The following is a 21,586-nucleotide window of genomic DNA, read 5'->3' as shown; positions in this document are numbered from 1 at the left end:
AGAAGCATGCCTGGAGTGTTCAAGGAAGCAAATGGGTCCACAGAGCTGGAACAGAGTGAGTGAGGGGGAGGTAGAGTCAGAGGGATAACAGAGCCAGATGTTGTTGGGACCTGTAGCTATTGTGACAATTTTAGCTTTTATTTGAGCTGAGGGGTAATATGACTTGCCATGTATTAAAAGGGTTGCCTGGTGACTATGTTGAGAACAAAATGAAGGGGATAAAGGCATAATTAGAGAAACCAGATAGGACACTATTGAATTAATCTTTGCATAAGATGATTGGGGCATAGATCAGGGTTGTAGTAGTTTCTAGATCTGTTCTGAAGATCAAGTCAATAAATGGATCCATCCCCATCTAAAGAGAAAGAACGATGCAAGGTTTTTGGGCTGAGCAACTGGAAGAACAGAGAATGGGCTGAGAAGAGGAAAGATTAGGAGCTCAGTGTTAGCTCTGTATAGTCTGAAATGCCTGCTGACATCTAAATAGAGACATTGAATAAGCAGATGCATATACGAACCTGGAGTTCAGAGGAAAGGTCCAGACTGGAAATATAAGCGTGGGCACCAAGAGAAATGAAGATAGAATTTAAAGTCAAGAGACCTGATGAAGTATAGGTAGAAAAGAGGAAGGATCCCGGGCTCAAGGCTCAAGACTGAGCCCTGGACATGCCAATATTTTTTTTTTAAAGATTTTATTTATTTATGAGAGAGAGAGAGAGAGAGAGAGAGAGAGAACAAATGGGAGGAGGGGCAGAGGGAGAAGCAGACTCCCCGCTGAGCAAGGAACCTGTTGTGAGACTCCATCCCAGGACCCTGGGATCACGACCTGAGCAAAGGCGGATGTTTAAGCGACTGAACCACCCAGGCCCTGGGCATGCCAACATTTAGAGGGGAGAGGAACCAGCTGTGCCAGATGCTGTGGCAAGATCCAGTAAGATGAAGACTGAGAACTGATCATTGGATTTAGCAATGCAAAGTCACGACTATGCTAACAGCAGTTTCAGTGCAGTGGTGGAGGCAAAAGCCTCATTGGAGTAGGATGCAGAAATGTTAGGGAAAAGAGAGACCAAAACCAAAACCAAACCAAACAAAAAAGACCAGACCAAAACCCCAACAAACCTCTCTTGAAGAATTTGCTGAAAGAGCAGGGAGAAGTGGGGTAGTGGTCCAGGTGGGAAGTGGAATCAAGAGAAAAAAATTTTTTTAATTTATTCATTTGCGAGAGAGAGAGAGAGTGAGCATAATAGGAGGAGGATCAGAGGGAGACCGAGAAGTAGACACCCCACTGAGCAGGGACCCTGATGTGGGGCTCCGTCCCAGGATGTTAGGATCATGACCTGAGCCAAAGGCAGACGCTTGACTGACTGAGCCACCCAGGCGCCCCAAGAGAGAAATTTTTAAATCACAGAAATAATGGTATGTTTGTATGCTGATGAGAAAGATTCCATAGAAAGGAGGAAATTGATAATGCAGGAGAGACAGACAAACGAGAATTAATGCAGCGATATTCCTGAGTAGACACGAAGAAATAGGTTTTGGGCATGGGAAATCAGTCTGGGGGTTGTCCTTTGCCTGCTATGCAGACAGTTCACCCAGTTACTGAAGAGAAAATAGAATAACTGAGTAGAAGTAGAAGGTGAAGGAGTGGGTGGTGGGAGCTTGTTCCCTCTGAATGCTACTAATTGCTCATGAAGCAGGATGCAAGGTTACCAGCCGAGAATGATGATGGCTGGAGGAGGAGGTGACTCTAGGGTTTGGGTATGTACCAGGAAAGGAACAATCACCCAGGAGGACAGGGGAGTGAAAGCTCTAGGGAAATGCAAGCTGGGAGCTGGGCAGTACTGCAGGCTTGCCTGGAGGATAGCAAGCCGTAACTTTATGCTGCAACCAAACAGCAGGGTTGTGAGAGTTTTCTCTAGCTGTATTCAGTTGTACAGATGCAGGGGGAAAATGGGCAGAGATTTGGTTCAGGATTGTGCTCAGTCATTGATAGTTCACTTTTTGGCTCCCTCTCTCCTTCCATTTCCTTTTCTTGGTGGATAAAATCAAGGGCACATACAAGCGCACCCACCACCTGGGTCGCACAACAGTGGGACTGAGAACGGAGTATAGATAATTCACAGCCTGGTTGCCTCAGTCAGGGTCAGGTGAGGTGAGGAAAACAGCACCTGTTGGGCAGTTCAACAGAGGGAGTTTAACACGGGGAACTTGTTACAAAGGTATTGAAAGAGCTAAAAAGGCAGATAGGTTGGTGAGGACAGTCTAGCAGAATCTGGGACCTTGGAGACACAGCCTTTCAAAGCAAAGAGAAGGGGAGAACTCTCTTAACTTCTTGCTACTTCCTGCCTTCCAACCGGTCACCAGAGCCTCTCAAAGACCTCTCAAAGGTGACAACGGGACACCTGGGTAGCTCAGTCGGTTGAGCGTCTGCCTTTGGTTCAGGTTATAATCTCAGGGTCCTGGGATCGAGTCCCACATCCAGCTCCCTGCTCAGCGGGGAGCCTGCTTCTCCCTCTGTCTGCTGCTCCCCCTGCTTGTGTTCGCTGGCGTTCTCTCTGACAAATAAATAAATAAAATCTTAAAAAAAAAAAAAAAAGACGAGTCACAACGGAGCCTGGTTTCCCAGGTTGTAGGCACTGGCTTTGCCCAATCCAAGGCAGAGGAGGGGAGGAGGAGGGATCTGAGAGCCATCAAGCAAATGACTGGCACACAGAGGAACCACAGGTCAACTTAACGAGAACAAGAAGATGTCAGACCTGGAAGGAACTTAGATGTCACCTCACCTGTCCTTCCACTTTTATAGAGCAAGGAACAGAGCTAGAATGCCATGATGTGCCAAATAGTAGCAGAGTTGAGGCTAGAAGCTAGATCTTCTATGTTAAAGAGCATTGTTTTTTTTTTTTTCTTGAACCCTAGAGGTCTTTGGATTGGAGCAGAACTGCTCCCTTCAATGAGGCCCAGAGTGCTGCCTCCTCGCCTCCACCAGCCCTATCACTGCCACTCCTGGAGAACATCACATGTGACCCAGGGCCCTGATCGCCTTATTCCTGCTGGTGCCATTGTAGAGGGACCCCTGGAAGACTGGGCATTACAGAAGTTATCTGGGTTCAAGCCTGATGAAGAGGCAGGCAGGACTTTCTCCCAAGTAGGCAGGCAAGTGCTATAAGACTCCCTGGGCTTTTGGGTCTTGCTAAGCTTTCTGCCCCATGGCCTTGAGTAGTGGCCTCAGCATGATTTGCTACAATGTTCACTGTGGGCACTGGCAGGTGATGGAGTTGGTGATATGTTGTGTCTTACAGCTCTGGCTCCTTACCTAAGACCTTTGATGAATGACTTAGCTCTGCAGCTCCAAGAAGGCCTTAGGGGCCCTTTCTTTAAGAGCTGGTATGAGGTAGTATCTCCTGCCTTCTTGAACTCGTTGCTCTTACAATTACATTATCCACTCTTCGGTTCTCTTGGCACTGGACTCAGGCACCTGGAGAAAACATATCCTCTGGTTTTGTTTTTTTATTTTTTAAAAAATTGATTGATTGATTGATTGATTGATTGATTTGACAAAGAAAGAGAGAGAGAGCACAAGCAGGGAGAGCAGGAGAGGGAGAAGCAGGGTCCCTGCTGAGCAGGGAGCCCAAGGAGGGGCTCTGTTCCAGGAGCCTGGCATGATGACCTGAGCCAGAGGCAGACGATTAACTGACTGAGCCACCCAGGCAGCCCTATCCTCTGCTTTAAGCAGTATAAGCTGCCTCATTTGCCAGGATGGCCAGTGGATTCCATTTCATCTACCTTTAGAGTAGTTGCGTTTCCAATGGCTTTTTTTAAATTGTGGAGGCAGCAACTCCCCTTTCCTGCCTAGAAAGCTGTGATACTTGACCTCCTGGAGAGGAGAGAGACTTCTCAAAGCCCTAGAGCCTAGAGCCTAGAGAAGTGTGCCAGCAGCCTATAACCTTATTTCCCTTACCAGGATCCCTGCCTGCTTTATCCAGTCAAGCCTGATATTCCCAGCCGTGCTGTGGGGTCTTGCCTGAGACATTCTCAGCTCTGTAGATTTCCAGCCTGTGCCTGTTTCTGTTAGAGGTGCTGGGGTAGGGGCCCCAGCTCCTGGAATCTCAGCCTAGGCCCGAACTTGAATTCTTCACTTTCCAGGGTGAGCGTTTGGATATAGACTCTTCCTTCCTCTGCCCATCCTCCTCTCAAACGGAGACCATGGTTACCAGCTATTCACCTTAACCTTTCTTCCCCAACATATAGTTAGACCATGTTTTCCAATCAATCTCCTTTTGTTGTTTAGTGGGGCCTCGTGACTGAGTTCTGGTCAATGGAAATATTTTGAGGCTTGGTCCCCAAACACCTCCATTATGATTCTCTCTTCTGGCAACTAGATATCAACATCAGGATGATCTTGGAAGTCATGTGTTAAAGACAGCAGAGCTTCTGTCTGCCAGATTCCTGCATGACTCCTACACACCAACAGCTGGACTTTATGTCCATTCTTTTTAAAATATGGTGACACTTCAGAGATGTAAAGGTGTACCTGTCTCAGTATTTGGCTTTACCACACTTGATAATAAAGTCCTTTGTGATATGCCCCCTTGGAGTTCTCATTCTTTGGTAAAACTGCTCAAGCCCTTGGCCTCTTCCTGGGCCTCTCCTGCACCCCTTTAGTTTGGATGGCATTCTGCCTGTCCCGGAGGCCGCTGCTCAGTTTCCCACTTCTCTCCTCTGCAGGCTCAGAGGAGGCTCTGGCTTCTCCTTGGTGACGATTTCCTCCTTCAGTCTGTATTCTTCTCCTTCATGTCAGACCATTCCTTCTTAAAAATATGCACCGGCCATATTCTTTTTCCTCCATCACCGCTGTTTCTTTGCCTGGTTTACTGGCCATTGTCCCGTAGTCTTGCCAGATGGCTCCCATCTTTCCCTCATCCCAGGTCAGTACACTCCAGACCCCCATTTTCCACCAGCAGTTGGGCCTTCTGCATGCCTCGGCCCACGTGTACCTGGTCGGTTTGTTCTGATCCCCACAGTGGCGTATGGCAATCATTGCCGTTCTTCCAGACCCCTCTCCCCACTGAGGGCCTTGCTTCATGTTTCACTGAGGATGCTGAAGTCCTCTGGCATGAAGCCTTTCCCCTCCCCCCTACTATGCACTCCCCCTTCTACTAATTCCTTCTTTGGTATCAGAGTCGCTGATGCTGTCTCCACCTGTGCTCTCAATCCATCTCTGAGACCAGATAGGTGTTCTGCTGAATGACACCTCTCTCCCTCCTACAGTGTCAGCCTTTCTCCACTGGCTCCTTTCAAAGCAATTTATAAATATAGTCAACCCTCTTTCCTTAAATAACTTCATCAACAACAACAACAACAACATTCCTAGAAAGAATCGTTTAGATTCACTTGTCATTCCCTCCCATCTTTTCACTCACCATAATCTCGATTTTGCTCCCACCTGGCAAGGAAGACCCTCATCTTCCTCATTGCCAAAGGCAAAGGCCTATTTTTAGTCCTCATCTGTCTTGCCTTCTCTTGAGTGTTTGACACTGCTGAGCTCTTCCTCTTCAGAATAGTCACTCCTGTCCTATCCCCAGTCTCTGGTGGCTTTTCATCCTTTGCCCCAACTTTAAGCCTTAGCATGACTGAAAGTTCTATCTGTGACCCCTTCCCTATCCTTCATTTCTCATGGTTCCATGTCCCTTTTTATATTGACGACTTACAGACCGAGTCAGTTGCTCATCAGTCTCGAGCTCCAGACCATAATATCCAGGTTCCCGCTGGTGCTTGCCATGTGGCTAAAACACCATGGGCACTTCAAGCTCCATGGGTGGGAAACTAAGCTCATTAACCACCCCACCTCAAAACTGCTCCTCTCTACTCCCGATAATGCCACCTGCAATTCCTAGGCCAGAAACCTGGTGTCATCCTGCAGAGCTCTTCACCAGTCCATGACATGTAATTAGCAGCAAAGTCCCACACTCTTTTGTTTGTCCCATGTTCCATCTCTTTCATCTTCAAAGCTCTGACCCATGTCAGGCCCTTACTATCTCTAGCTGGGGGCCGTGCTGGGGTCTCCCAACCAGGGTTCCCACCTTCAGGCTTGCTGACCCTCTCTTTACTGCCACCAGAGTTCTCTTTCTAAAAAACAAAACTTTATGTCCCATGCACCGCCTCCCTTCCCCGCCCTTACGACCACCACCAGGCTATACCCTTTAAAGTCTTTCCTTGCTGTGTGCTTGGTGCCTCACCCAGGGCCTGGAACCTGCAGATGCCCAGGAGATCTCTTGGTGCTGAATGGGAAAGTGGGTGTATGGGAGGTGCTGGCGGGATTCTGATTTCCGGGCACAGAAGGGTCTTAGCCTGAGAATGAGGCCATGGATCTATTTATTCAGAGGAGTGAGCCTTCTCCTTTACCTCACCAGTCACTTCCTGGGGACCCCTCCCTGCTGAGTAGGGGGTCCCTAGCAGGCAAGGCAGTCAGCAGGAAGGCTTAATGACTATTATTGAGATGATTCCTCTTCCAGCTGCAGCTGAAGGAAAACACCTGTGGAGGAAGAGGAAGCTGAATGGCAGGAGCTGGATGGGGTGCCCTGAGCATTTGCATCCTGTGATCTGGCGCCCGATCACGTCCCTGTGGAACAGGTCAGGCCACTCATACATAGAAAAAAAAAACCCTAGCCTGGTTCTCCAGGTGCCCAATCCCACTCTAAAAAGCTGGTCCCTGCTTGGGACAGCATCATCAGCATTCTTCCTTCCATTTGCCCTGAGGGTGATGGTGGCAGGGGGCTGAGGCTGAGAACCTCTTTACCTGAGCACTTGGCATAGACTGTCTGCTGGTCCCTGCTCTGGGCGATGCAAGACATGTAAAGCTTCTGGTCCTCGATCTTTTCCACGTCAACGTTCAGGACAGCCACAGAGCCCACAGGGATCAAGCTGGAAAAGGAGGTGGTTTAGCCCGTCCCTCATAGGACTCCCCAGCAGCCATCCCTTCACCCCTCCATTTCCCCCAGCCTTCTCTTCATTCTACTCTGCCTCAAGGAATAAGTGGCTCAGGACTCAGGGCCCTGTTTGCAGACTTCCAGTCTGACGGCAGAGGCTGTGCTCTGGCCGGGACGCAAGGAATGGCTGAGCAGTGGCTGGGGAAGGAGGGCAGCAAACAGGGCTCCCACACCACCACCGCTGAGCATGGCCACTCCTCAAGGATAAAAAGGGCATGACTTTGGACAGGGCCCCAAGGACCCATACTTACTTTTTGAACCTGATGTTGAGGCTTACTGTGAGCAGCCCCTCTCCAGCCAGGTAAGCCGTTTTAGAGAAGGTCTCGTCCATCAGGGCAGCCAAGGACCCTCCATGTGCAAACCTGGGGGTGGGGCAGGAGCTAGCCAGGGTCCGCAAACCTCCCCGCCCCCCTCCCTGATCCTGACATGGAACCACCCTGCCTCTGCCTCTCTACGGGAGAGAAAATGAAGCAGAGCAGCATCCCAGCTCATCAAACTGGTCCCAGTCACTTCAGCTTTTCTACCATGTTCCTTCAAAGGCGTCAGCAACCACCTGACATAATTCTTTTATTTTGCTAGGAAAACGTGTTGTTGTTGTTGTTTTTCCGATAAAGTTAATGGGAAAACATTTTTTCTGATTCATCACCTAGTGGCTGGCAGAAATGGCCATCATTTGGAAAGGTGTGCTCATACAGGGGCTGGAAAATGCCCCGTGTCTTTCAGTGTGGGCTCCAGGGCATGGCCTTGGGCCAGCTCCCACCTTACCCATCAGTACATCTGGGGCCGAGCCCACATTTTCAAGACAGAGGAATGTGAACTGTAACTTATGTTCTCTACAGGGCCAACAGGACGGCCTCCTGAGCAGTTCTGCCTGCAGAAGGCCCAGGGCCCCCCTTTGGCAGATTGCTGCCAGCACCTGCTTTCCTTAGAGCGAGAGAATTTCTCAATCTCAGTTGTGTAAGCTGACCTTATGCCAAAGCTGCTTTGCTGTTGGTGAGGTTGGGAAAAAGAGAAGTGCGCCAAAATCTAGAATGCAGATAACACGAGACAGATTCAAGCTTCTGATTTCCAGAAGCATGATTCTCCATGGACCAGGCCAGCTGCCCCGCTGTGCTAGCATGGATTACCCTCCTGTTCCCAGCACCAGGAGGGGAAAGAGCTGGAAGGCTGTGGAACCACCGCCAACCTGGTTTGACTCCCTGCCCCACCTCCCACTACCTGTCTGATCTTGAGCAAGCTGCTAAATTGCTGAGCTGCTAAGTGGCTAAGCTTTTCTGAGCCTAAGTTTTTCCACTATAAATTCTGAATAGAAATAATTCCTATTTCAGCAGATTACATGTAGTAATGTTCATAAAACCCCCTACTTCCACGTTGCTTTAAAGAGGGGAAAATAAGTTGGTGCCAAAGAACCCCAAATCTGCTCTTCCCTTGGCGTCCTCATTGGCCAGACAGGGACCCACTGGCAGGCTTGTGGATTGGGCAGGATAGTTCTTGGCCAGCGCGCAACCTAGCCCTCCTCATTGCCTAGGGGCTGGGTGGACACTTGTGATAAGATAGGTGATATGTATTGGTCTCTGTCCTGCATTCAGCACAGTGCTGTTGAAACCCTTGTAATTTCCTGGGTGATGGGAGTGTCTTGTTTTACTGAGGTGGCTCTGGGCAGGCTCCTGGATGAGAGCTGGTCCCCAGAAAGACCAAGCCATGATTAGAAGCTTCTAGAGAAGGGAGAAGGGCTGGAAATGGAATATTTGATGGATCACACCTGGTGAGGAAGTCTCCATAAAATCCCAATGGTACAGGGTTCAGAGAGCTTCCAGGCTGGCAAACACAGGCCCGGGGGAGGGTGATGCATGCCAACCGCACAGAGACAGAAGCTCCTGCATGTGCTTAGGACCCTCCCAGACCTCGCTGTATGTGCATCTTCATCTGGCAGTTCTTCTGTATCCTTTATCATATCCTTTAATAAACTGGTAAATATAAGTGTTTCCCTGAGTTCTGGAAGCATCTCTAGCAAAGTAAGTGAGCATGAGGAGGGGGTTGTGAGAACTCTGACTGGTAACTGTAGGGGCCAAGGCAAGCTGCCCCAGGATGGGCCATTCGAGCATGAATATTATTTTGAGCTGAAGGCAGTTGAGACCCTGTGGGATTCCTTCACTACATAGAAGAATTTAAACTGGGGGGGTCTTTCCCAGAGTAAAGGTTATTACCAGAGATAAATTTTACCTGAGTGATCCATCTGTAAGGCAGGGTAAGCATCTAGTTACCAAACATCTGCTCTTCTTCTTATAGCCATGCAAAGTGCATTCCTTCCCTTCTAAGTCCCAGATCCCTGCCCCCTGCTCCTTAGTTCAGGATGACAGATAGGCTTCATTTTGCCTGTCTTTGGAATTCCCATGTCTGTGTGAATTTCCTGTATGTACACTATTAAATTTGACTTTCTCCTGTTAATCTGTCTCAGGTCAATTTGATTCCTAGTACAGCTGCAAGGACCCTTGAAAAGGACGGGAAATTCTTGCTTCCCGACATAGCCAAGTCAGACAGAAGTTGTGGGAACCTGGAGACCTGCCACTTGCTCTTGGCATCTGAAGTGGGGGGACTGAGCCTTTACCGTGTAGGATCTGATGCTGTCTCCAGGTAGATGGTGTCAGAATGGAGTTAAATTGTAGGACACCCAGCTGGTGTCCCAGAATTGCCTGGTGTGGGGAAAGGCCTCTACCCATTTGGTGATCAGAACTATCAGCAGTGTCCTGTGTGAGCAGTAAAGGAGACGCACAGGAGAAAAAGACATAGTAGGTGAGAACTGTTGTTCCCCCCCCCCACCCATGCAGTAGATAGACTGAACTGGGTATCTCTTTCTCTTCAGTATTCATCTCTTCTCTGAACCACTCAACCCACTGGCTACAGTGGTGGGTGGTCCTCCGCTGCCTTTCCATGAGCCCCTAAATCAAAATCAGCTGTACTTCACCCCTCAGCCCCGCCTTCTACAGATTTCCTCTTGAGAACGACAGGCATTCCTGACCTGACCTGACCTAGTCCGCCAGTGCTCAGTGGGAAAATCAGTGTCCTCATGGAAGATGCCTTTTGGGATGGCCAAGGTGGCCAAGGGCTGCAGTCTGAATCCATGGCCTGTGGAGGTGCTGGCATCTATTAAGATCTCTGAATTTAACTGCGAGTTTCTCTCAGGCCTTGGGACCCTAAAGCTACCCCCCACCATTCTTTCTCTCTTGTAGGAACTCTGGCACCACCAGCAGGCTTCGGTGACTGTCTAAAGAAGGAACAGGGATGCAGGAAAAGGTGGACAACCATGGACTTGGTGGCCCAGTGGCCTTGGGCAAGAGGTTCAAGGCCAGCTTGATTTCCCTTGTGGAATTTACCTAGTGTGAGTTCCTTCCTGGGCCTATCCCAAGTTCAAAGGCAGCAGAGTATAATGGAGAGACGAATGGCTTGGAGTCCCAGATCCTGGACTAGAGACCTGATCGGTTGCATGGGCTACTGTGTTACCTTATCTCTGTGTTTGCCCCTAGGCAAAAGATGAAGTCTGGAGAGATGGTGTCTGAGAGCTAACATTGTGCCATATGATTTGTGAGTACACAGACATGGTCCTGTAATACCGTATCTCTCAGTCATTCTGGCAGCTGAATATTATTGCCCCAGGTTTCAGGTAAGAAGGCTGAAGGCCAGAGGGTGAAATGCTTGCTTAGGGTGCCAAGGCCAGCAAGGCAGAACAGAATTGAAAGCATGGCTCCAGATCTTGTCCTCTTCCAAGTTCACAACACATTTCTCAAAGTGGCCTCTAAGACCACCTTCTTACTAGAAAAAATTTCAGACCTCCATACAGAGGCTCTCCTTATCTGCCCAATGAGGCCTGGACCAGGTGACCCAGAGTGCCCTTCTAGGCCTGGTGTGGAGACAGAAGCCCAGTGCCCACCCTCCCATCCCCCAGCTCCTGAGGGAGAGGGACAGACTCTGGGGCCCTGTGTGTGGCCCATCCAACAGCTGAGCTGAGCCCAGAAAGCAGCCAGGGACATCCACCCAGGCTCTGTCTGTGCCTTACCCTGGGGGTCCCTCCAGGTAGGGGCCAGGTTGGAAAAGACAGATGGACTTCTTCTTGGTTGGGTGGAAAAAAATGACATACTCGTAGCCTCGTCCTTCCTCTTGGATGCATCTGGTGAAGATGCGCCAGTCGCTTTTGTCTAGGGAGAGATGGGCAGTGCTGTAGCTCGAGAAGTGGGTGCACAAGTGTGTGGGGCCCAGTCGGGATTCAGCACCACGGTGGAGCCCTGCCTTAGGCACAGGGTCCAGGAGAGAACCAGAGGATGCCCCGGCTCTGCCCTCAGGGAGCGTTCAATCTGAGAGTGGAGAGTCTGCCCTTTCCTCAGGGAGCCCTTGGTCTGGAGGGGGAAACACTCAGGAAGTTCCCTAGCTGAAGGGTAGAGACAGGCTCATGGCCAGATCAAGACTTTAACAGACCTTAAACCTGGGAAATTAAAAATGTAACATGTACTGCACATATAATTCAAAATAACAACAGTACTAAACAGTAAAATCAGGATGCCTGGCTGGCTCAATTGGTAGAGCACATGACTCTTGATTTTGGGGTTTGAATTTGAGCCCCATGTTGGGTGTAGAGATTATTTAAAAATAAAATCTTAAAAAAAAACCCACAGTAAAATAAGTGCAGAAAAGTCCACCAAAGTCCTGATTTTTTCCCCAAGATGACTACTACAACAACTACATCCTTTTTTGGTGGACATCAAATTCTTAAAAAAAAATTAAATTGGTGACCCTGCTTTGTGGCATAAATGCAAAGGTCATGTGCCTACCGTACCACAGATTCATCAGTGGGCCGGAAAACCACATACATGAATGAGAGAGACAAGAAAATAGGGACGTGTGTGCGCACAGGCACACATGCACACACCCACACACATGAAGGAAGGTGAAGGTGGAAAGTTCTATCCGTCTGATCTGGTGGGAGTTTGGGGAGCCTGGCTATGGAGCCAGTAGAGTGGGGACGCTGTGTTGAGGCCTGCAGTGGGGGAGGCAGGCCCCAGGGCCCATACTGGGTAGAGAGGAGGACTTGGGATAAAGCTTGACGGCATAGGAAGAACACCTGGTGGGAAGGCAGAAGGGTAGGGGGCTAAAGGCTGTGCTCAGGGGGGTGGCTCTTGGCTGGAAGCAAAGGCCAACACTAGGTTGTGTTCTCTTGGATGCGAGGAGAGAACCAGAGATCAGAGAGAATACTCTTCTCTTCTCCTCTACCCGCCTGGGGCTGCAGCATCTGAGGTGGGTCAGACACAGAAAGAACTTCCCGCTGAGAACTAGAAGGGAGGTTGTGGATCTCCTTCCCGAGGGTCCTGAGGGTCAACACAATGAAAGGGACTGGCTGAACCCCCCGGTGGGCTGGGGAGCAGATGTGCCCACAGGCCCTCCCAGGCCAGGCCTTACCTGAGGCAACTGCTAACCCAAATGGGAGTTTCAGCCCCTGGATGTGGTCTCTGTTGGACTTGAAGGAGGGGAGTTTGATCCAGCCATCGGTCTTGGTCTTCTCCAGAAATTCCTGGTATAGGTTCAGCATGTCGGGACACCAGCTGGCATTGGGAAGGGCATAATCCTTCAAATCCGTCTTCTCCGGACAGAACCTTGAGACCTGGGCAGAAAAAATCAGGGAGATTAAAGAGCTTCTTGGGGGATGGGGGCTGCTGCTTGTGCTGTGGGACCTCTAGGTGGTTTGCTCCTGGGTTCACTGGCTCCACCAGTGTCAACTTACAGGAAGTGGCCCAGGTTCCTTGCAGAGGGTTAGGGGACACCTGTGGGTGATGGGCAAGGGGACCCTACAGTGCAAAGGAAGGATAAAAAAGGAACGGGGGCTGACAAGTAGAGGCATGCCGCTCTGTGGTGTGCCTTGCAGCTGTCCTGTTTAAAAACCCGTGAGCTGTTCTTTGAGGCTGAGAACTACTAGTCTAAGCCGCACTGTACAGATAGGGAAACTGAGGAAATATGGCTAAGGTTGCCAGGCTTGTGAGTGTGAGAGCTGATGGTCAAACCAGAGCCTGTCCTGAGACATTGTCTATCCCAGAGGGTGTGTCCAGTGGTTGAGGACCATTGCTGCCACCTGCTTGCTTCAGGGGCTAGTCCAGCTCTGTCTATAGCTATGGGCATACCCTGGCAAGGTGGCTCCTTTTTTTTTTTTTTTTTTTTAAGGTGGCTCCTTTGAAACATGTTTCAGGTGCCCACACAAGGGTGTTACTATCTGTAGGAAGAGTGAGCCCTCTGTGGTGTCAAATACTCACGGACCTGTCACAACTGTGGGCAGTGGGCTGGCTGCTGGCCAAACCACACACAGGTCTGTCCATCAGGAAATGCCCAAATGCAGCTGCAGCAGTCTGAGTTCCACGGGAGGAAAGTGACTTATGCATGGCTGCACAAGATCCAGACCAGCATAAAAGTGTCCTGGTGGTCTTAGTTTTGGATTGCTTGCCCTTTCTTTCTTTCTCCCTTCCTTCCTCCCTTCCTTCTTCCCTCCCCCCTTCCCTCCCTCTCTGCCTCCCTCCCTCCCTCTCTTTCCCTTTCTTTCTTCCTCCCTTTCTTCCTTCCTTCCTTTCTTTCTCTTCCTTTCCTTCTCTTTCTCCCTCCCTCCCTCCCTCCCTCCTTTCTTTCTTTCTTTCTTTCTTTCTTTCTTTCTTTCTTTCTTTCTTTCTTTCTTTCTCCCTTCCCTTCCCTCCTCCCTTCATATCTTTAGGCTCAACATGGGGGTTGAACTCACGACCCTGAAATCAAAAGTCATGCTCTACCAGCTAAGCTAGCCAGGAGCTCCTTGGTCTGGGTGACTTGATATCCCAAGAGCGCCTTCCCTTTGCCAAATCACATAGCTCCCCAACACACTGCGCACTTGCCCCAGCCATCATCTGGGAAGAAGAAATTTGGGGTGTTCCTTATGCCCTAGGCCCCCAAGAGAAGGAGGGCTGCCTACCTGGCTGAGCTGGGAACTTACCAGGGAGTCCGTGGAGGATCCGAATGCTGAGGTGGGGCTGAGTCTGGGTAGGACCTGGGGGACGCCAGGAAGGACCCTGTGCTGGCCAAGTCTTACTGCCCCCAGGAAGCCTCTCCTGATCATGGCTGAGTTCTGAGGCTGGGGCTGGCGGGACCACCGGCAGACTCTTGAGAAAGCAGCAAAGTGAGTGAGTGCTTTTTGGATGTACCTGGGTGCTGCGGGTACTGCTGCCACCTCTGGTACAAGCCTCTCACCTTTTCAGTCCCCAGGCTTCCAGCAGCAAGCTGCCTGCGCAGATGATTAGGCAAGGCTGGGCTGGGTTGACACAAGACCGCAGATGTTTGGAGCCTTTCACTGGTCCCAAGCCCCGCCCAGCGCTTGGGGAGGAGCGGACCCTGCTTGGGCAGGAATGCTTAACAGGACTGGGCTGAATCCAGAAAGAAACATTTGTTAAAGAGAAAGAAGCGCATAAAGAAATAGCATATGGTACACGGGGCCTCGGAGGGCTGCCCTGAAGTGTTTGGGGGTGTGATACGAGAAAATTCCCAGAAGGATAAGGGAGGTCTGTCTCTCAATTGGAGAGTGTTGGTGGAGCCTTTGTGGCATGTGCTCTGCAGCAAGACCACTTAAGCCCCCTGGTATGGTCCTGACACCCCTTCGTATATCCCAGACAAGGGGTCACACAGAGAAGCTTCCATCTGCTGGTTCCCAGAGGGGATACTGGCAAGAAGGAGCTGGTCTTAGAGGCACAGACAGAAAATCATTTGGGAGCAGTGAGCTTAGCAAAGGTGCTCTCATGCTTTGGGAAGCCCAGGGAAGGGGATGAATGCTGGGGGTGAGGTGGGGAGCTGGGCAGTGGAGGCCTTGTTCCTGGCAAGCCTGGAAGAGAGACAGCTTTCAGGGGAAAGTGGAGAGGAGTATTCAGCAAAGTGTCTATGAAGTTGCGGGCTTTTCTGGTGCTGGTATTTTTTTCTATTGAATTAAAACTGCCAGTTTTCCACTAGAAGTCCCGGTTTTTAATTTACTGGAGAAAAGCATGTGCTGAAGGTCAGAACCATGTAAAGGTGGAATTCTGATGACGATGGTGGTGATGGTGGCGATTGGGGCAGTTTCTGAACAATAAAACTGATTTAATAGGAAAGTTTACAGGTTTTGTCCCACTTTCTGTATTTGGCTTCCCTGGAAGACTAGACTATAACTATTTCCCTCATGTCCTCTCAAGATTTGAATGAAATTTCTTCAAGGATGGGGAAACCAGGTTTTTGATTGAGTTAGTCTCTGGATCTAGCCCAAACGATTAGAATTAGTTGCTAGCATTTAAAAAACAGGGAGTTTCACACAAAGCAGGTCAAGGATCTCCAGATAAGTAGGAAGATCTGGCAGCAGTGTCCTTCTAGCACCGTGCCGCAGCAGCCGGCCGGGGGCAGGCATTGTGTTCTCTGGCTTGGCCCAGGCCTCCCCCTGTGCCTGGCATCCTTTCATTCCCTTGCAGCCTCTATGTGTGATACCTGATGGAAAAGACGGGGCTTGAGGAGGAGACGAGAGAGGAAAGAGGGATCTCAGGAAGACTGGAGAGGGGTCTGAGGAAATGGGAGTAGGGAGGAGGAAGGGTTCCACAGGGGCCTGATCCCAGGAAGGTTGCCGTTTCTGTCCAGATTCCAAGAAGAACCAGTAGCTGAACCTGAGAAAGAAAGTCCTTGTTTCCTTGCTCAAGAGCCAGGTGGGAGCTAGGTTATCACCCTTGCACAGCCCGAAATCCCTTGCAGATCACATACCTCAGCGGGATCAGCCTCTCTTGTTGCTGGACTAGCAGAGAAATACTCTCTGCGAAATAATAGAAGATATATATATTGGTTTCTGCCCCTGGTTTCTGAGCACAGCTCCTAAATCCCTTGGAGTTTTCTGGATGATCCAAGTGTCTTTCGTTCTAATGAGGCAACTCTGGAAAAGGAGTCTCACTGGAAGGACCAACCCAGGATGAGAAGCTTGGAACTTACAGTCCCTGTTGGTTTGAAACACCTTGGGGGTGCCTGGGTGGCTCAGTGGGTTAAGCCTCTGCCTTCGGCCCAGGTCATGATCTCAGGGTCCTGGGATCAAGCCCCACATTGGGCTCTCTGCTCAGCGGGGAGCCTGCTTCCCCCCCCCCCTCTCTGCCTGCCTACTTGTGATCTCTCTCTCTCTGTCAAATAAATAAATAAAATCTTAAAAAAAAAAAAGAAAAAGAAACCCCTTGGGAGCTTCCCTGTGTAATCTGAAACTAGCCCATAAGGGAACAACAAAGAGAGACTGGAGAAAAGAGGCAGGCCATGCCAGGTTGGTAGGTGGCAGTTTTAAGGAGGCAAGGGAACTTACAGGAGAGGTTAGTCTTGGGTGGCAGCAAGACAAATGGAACCCTACACCCACCTGGCACCTTTTAGGTTCAGGGACAGAGGGGCCCTAACTGGATTCAGTCATGTAGACTATGCAGGGCTTCTCAACAGCACATTGTTACTCAAGGCTGTGTCCTTGGAGCAGCCTCTCAGAGTAGGAAAGACAAATGGAACCCACATTCCAAGGACAGGGGTGGAGGCAAGAACCTCTGATTACCAGGGTCCAACTTATGGGTCAATTGGCAGTTATGTCTTCTTCTTCTTTTTTTTTTTTTTGGCAGTCATGTCTTCTTGATGACTTTCCCCAACAGGTACCCTCCTCCATTCTTCAAGAAGGGGACAGAGGCTGGAGATTGAGTTAATGATCCACCATGCCTATGTGAAAGCCTCCATACAAATACCAAAAGTACGGGGTTTGGAGAAGCTTCCAGGTTGGTGCATCTCAATCCTGTGGGAATAGCAGTTTCTGAGCTCAAGACCCTCCCAGACCACATCTTATGTATCTCTTCATCTGGCTGGTCATCTGTATCCTTTATCACGTGCTTCATTGTATAATAAACCAGTAAGTGTAAGTGCTTCCTGGAGTTCTGTGAGCAGTTCCAGCCAACAATCGAATCTAGGAAAAAGGGTATGGGAACCTCCGATTTATAGCCAAGACAGACAGATGTTGTAATTAACCCAGGGACCTACCACTTGCCATTGGCATCTGAAGTGGGGGGCAGTGTTACAGGACTAAGCCATTAACCTGTGGGGTCTGCACCTAATTCCAGTTAGTGTCAGGATTGAACTGTAGGAGCGCCTGGGTGGCTGAGCTGGTTGAGCCTCTGACTCTTGGCTTCCGCTCAGGTCATGATCTCAGGGTCATGAGATTGAGCCCTGCGCTGGGCTCCGTGCTCAGAGCAGAGTCTGCTTGGGATTCTTTCCCTCTTCCTCTCCCTCTACCCCTCCCCCTGCATGCTCTCACCATCTCTTAAATAAATAAATAAATAAATAAATAAATAAATAAATAAAAAGAATTGAATTGTAGGACATCTACCTGGTATTGCAGAGAATTGCTTGGTGTTGAGAAACCCCACACATCTAGTGTCAGAAGCGCTATGCAATTAAAAAGGAGAAATGCAGGAACATTTTCTGATGGACATCTTCCCACTTTAATTGTTTCACAACTTTTGATTAAATCTGCTTTCAAGTATTTACATCATTACGCTTATGTAAGTTTTGTTCCCAGTCTGCTCAAGTCCTATTGTTAAATTTCCTTACTTGTGTAACTAATTTTCTGTGAGCTGGTGATTCCCAAGGTTCTGCTGGATGGTGTAGTCCGGGGCAATACAGGGAACTGAAGGGGCTGTCCCGCAGATCAACCTTCGTTTCCCAGCTGGAAGGGAAGAGATCCATAAGAGAGAGAAGAAAAGAAAGAAAGACCTGGTGATGTCTGTGATATTTAAGACAGTAAAATGGGGTCAAGGGTATAATAGATAGAAGGTGATTAGAAGGAAGGATACCTGAGAGAACATCTATGCTGATGGCAAAAGCATGGGTATGGCCTTGCAATCGGTGAATGGAGGAAGTTATTCAAGGCCATTCCACATATCTTGCAGGTTCTCTGTGCAATACGGAGCCCCTTCTAGAAATGGGCTGGGAAGTCAGCTATGCAGGGAGGTGGAAAGGTATTGGCTAGGGCCTTGAATGGATTTTGTTACAACATGAAATTTGGCCCTGATCCTTCCCTGTGAACTCAGTTTAGAAAGAACAACAAAAACAATAAAAATAAACCCAACTTAGCTCAGGGGAAAGAAAGCTTCTCCCAGACCTGGACTCTCTGGAGAAGCAATTAGAAAAAAGAGGGAATGGAGTGCCGGGCTGGCTCAGTCTGAGGAACAGGTAACTCTTGATCTCAGGGATGAGTTCAAGCCCCATGTTGGGTATAGAGATAAAAATAAAACTTAAGGGGCACCTGGGTGACTCAGTGGGTTGGGGCCTCTGCCTTTGGCTCGGGTCGTGATCCCAGGGTTCTGGGATCGAGCCCCATGTCGAGCCCCATGTCGCGCTCTCTGCTCAGCGGGGAGCCTGCTTCTCCCTCTCTCTCTCTCTGCCTGCCTCTCTTCCTACTTGTGATCTCTGCCTGTCAAAATAATTAAATAAAAATTAAAAAAAACAAAAACAAAAACAAAACAAAAAAACAAAAAAAAACTTAATGAAGTACTGTCTGATGACTAACATAACATAATAAATAAAAATAAAAATAATTAAAAGGGAAGAAAAAAAGAAAACAGAAGGAAGCCAGTGAAGGTTCATTATAATTTAGAACTCCTGTTGAATTCTGATTCAGCCTGTTTGCCTGTTTGGTTCATTTCCTATTTGGGACCCATGGGGGGATGTGGAGTCTGGGAATTTCTCTCACCAGGGTTCGACCTGTCCCCAGAAGCACGTCCTGGGCCAGATCTGACAGGTGGGTGGTCCATCAGGAGAACCAGATAATTAACAACTGCCTCTTGGGGGTGGGGAGAGCTCAGAAGTTTGCCAACTTCTGGGGTGGAAATATTCCCATGGTGGCTGGTTTCAGGCTAGCACTATGAAGCCACGGACCCTGACTGAGAAGCTGGGAAAAGATGTAGACAGTTGGCTCCTGCAAGCTGGTAGGTATTGGCTCCAGCACTCCACTGATCTAGGAACTTCTCTGGTGTGTTATAAAGCAACAGGGGTGATCAAGGGCTGGTAGATTCCGTGGATCACTTTCCAGTCCCAGGACTCTTTCTTCCTTATAGCAGGCTCCCAAATCTGAATGCATACCCACCTCTGTCTCTTTGGGAATTTCTTTCACTGTAAGACTATGTGGTAGCCCTTAGTCTCCCCAGCCTGCCCTCCTCCCCTGCTCTCACCAAACAAACTCAGAGGACCCTTTTTGCTTAGGGGGATTTACTGTAAATCGCTAAAAGGAAACAGGTAAAGATGAACATTGCCAGAAATCTTACAAAGTCCTTCTCAACTTGGGGGCCCTGGAAGCCCTCTCAGATCATTCTAGACATGTAGTGGAACTCCCCATGTGGGCTGGCCAGCTCCCATCTGTGATGGTGGGTTCTGGGCACTTCGGAGTTGTTCTGTCAGAATGGCCCCAGGCCCTTCTGGATGAGGAAGGGACTTCCTAGATGTCTTTGCTCTTCTGTGATCTCAATCCCTCCTGAAGACTTGGCTCTTACACTCATCTCTGCAATTTCTAGAGGGCTCCCAGACTACCCCAGGCCTCTCTCAGTCTGTGACTGATCTTCGAACTTGTCAGGCTAGCCCCAACCTCAGGGAAGCTTGGTTTCTTGACCTTCTGAGTCAAGGGTCAGGGGCCAGGCTGAGTGATGGGAAACTGAGGGCACTCAGAGGGGGCCGCCCTGGTCTTGCTCCCCTCAGGAGTTGCTGTGAAGGAACACAGGCTCAGTTACTAGCTTCCTAATTTCTCCAGAAAAGCTGGTATAAAACCAGACTTTTATGTTATGTGAAACCTTCCAACTTGCAAACATTGCCCCTAATTTATAAGTACCCAGCATACACCAACTCAAATGCCTCTGCCTGGATTTTATCTGGCAGGCTGCTTGATCACGCCAGCCAAGTATAAGCTCATGTCTGGACCTTCTCACACTACTGCTCTCTCGGGAGTCCTCTGCTCTTCTGTTCGGGTCCCGTCTCTCTGACTGTCCCCAGAACAGTCCTCTTTTTATGGCTCCCTGAGGGAGGGACCCTCCTCAGATGCATTTTATATCCTGGACAATCACCATGGGCACTTTGGAAAGGAAAATGACTGTCCAGTGTTGAAACTGATAAATCAGTTGCCTTGGAGTTTTTCCCTCCATCCTGTTGCTAAGAGGTTTTGTCTGTGCTGTTCATGGGACCTGTGAATGGACAGCTTGGGGAAAGGCAGAGGCTCAGCCTCAGGACAGCCAAGACTGGAAGGGGTGGGGGAGGCTGCCTTCATGAAACCAGGGCATGGGATGGAGCTAAAAGAAGTGGTTGCTGCGGACTGTGCCCAGAGGGGCCTTGACTGGGCCGGCTGGTGGGTGTTGCCTGGGGGAAGGGTGAGCAGGGCTGTGGCAGGAGACCTTGTGTCCAGGGGAGCTGGGCAGCCGATAAGCAGACACTAGATCCCGGTATGATCATTGCACTGATGGAGGGGTCCCAGCAGAACACAAAGCAGGGACTGTGCCGGGACTGATAGGGACCTGCTCTCCTCCTCTGAGATGTGAGCACCCCTACCCCAGCTCAGCCGGAGTTCCTATTTGTGAACGGCCAAGAGGTAGAGAGCTGGGACCTCTAAGCTCGGAAAGTAACAAATCCTGAATGGGTGTGTGTGGGTGTGTGTGCACACCCAGGGTAGGGCTCCCAGTTCCCAGCCAGGCCTGTATGTGAAATCCCTTCTTTTTCAAACCCAGACGGTCATTCGAGAGATAGCACCTTCACATCAAAGGGACAGCCACATGGTGCCACTGGCTAATCTGCTTTTATGATCTTCGGACACAGAGTAAGGTCACATTGCCTTTTGAAAACATATCACGTGGCTAACAAAGATCCCATGATACCTGGAACATTTTCTTCCCTGAAAGCTCTGGAACAGGGGTGTCAACCATCTATTGAACGAGTTCAGGGGCCAAGTCTGTGAGGCCTCCAAGTACAGGTGACAGTAGCTTCACTAGCTGCTGTGGGGCGCCCGGTATTTCTGCCCACTTTCCTCAAGTCACGGGCATCCCGGTGGTAGAGTGTGTGTCTATCCCATGGGCATGGAGCCAAGTCCTGTGGCCCTGACACTCCCTGGCATGGGCTGGGGAGGAGGGTGTGAAGGCAATTCCTCTTCAGGCCTCCAGGAGGAGCCTCCTCTAGGCCTTGGGAGTGGGCTCACAGGATGAGTCAGTGGCCAACTAGCCCCCCGGAGGAGGCCTTGAATACTGACCTCACAGGGTAGCCTCCTAAGGCTGTCCCCCTCAAGGTCCCACCTCTGTGCTTCCCAGGCAAGGAACCCCCTCCTTTTTGGGGCAATTTCCCCTGCCAGCCTCCTTGTAGCCCGCCGTCTCCACCTCCCCTTCTCTCCAGCCAGTCCTCAGACCTCCACTTAGTCCCCATGTAGGAGGCCCACTTACTTCTCCAAATTCTTCCCATAGAGTTCCCAGAGCCCATAAACCCTGAATGATTAGCATCTGGGGAAAAAAAAAAAAAAAAAAACCCAACCCAGAACAGGTCTTCCTTTTCTTAGGTGTTGT

At 49.7% G+C, this 21,586-nt stretch overlaps 1 protein-coding gene across 1 annotated transcript; it reads right to left on the bottom strand.

Annotated features, from left to right (window-relative positions):
• Positions 1-6,355: 6,355 nt before the first annotated feature.
• THEM5 (thioesterase superfamily member 5) lies at positions 6,356-14,291 on the bottom strand. Its single transcript, XM_080802129.1, has 7 exons — positions 14,235-14,291; positions 13,981-14,146; positions 12,435-12,636; positions 11,041-11,179; positions 7,238-7,348; positions 6,797-6,921; positions 6,356-6,532 (listed from the first exon to the last, which is right to left on the bottom strand). Exons 2-7 carry the CDS (start codon positions 14,101-14,103, stop codon positions 6,489-6,491), a joined length of 744 nt encoding a protein of 247 aa, XP_080658255.1. The 5' UTR covers positions 14,104-14,146; positions 14,235-14,291; the 3' UTR covers positions 6,356-6,488.
• Positions 14,292-21,586: the final 7,295 nt, after the last annotated feature.

The sequence above is a fragment of the Martes martes genome (assembly GCF_963455335.1).
Source record: "Martes martes genome assembly, chromosome: 4".
Lineage (NCBI taxonomy): Eukaryota > Metazoa > Chordata > Mammalia > Carnivora > Mustelidae > Martes > Martes martes.
This window is presented reverse-complemented; position numbering and strand designations above follow the sequence as displayed.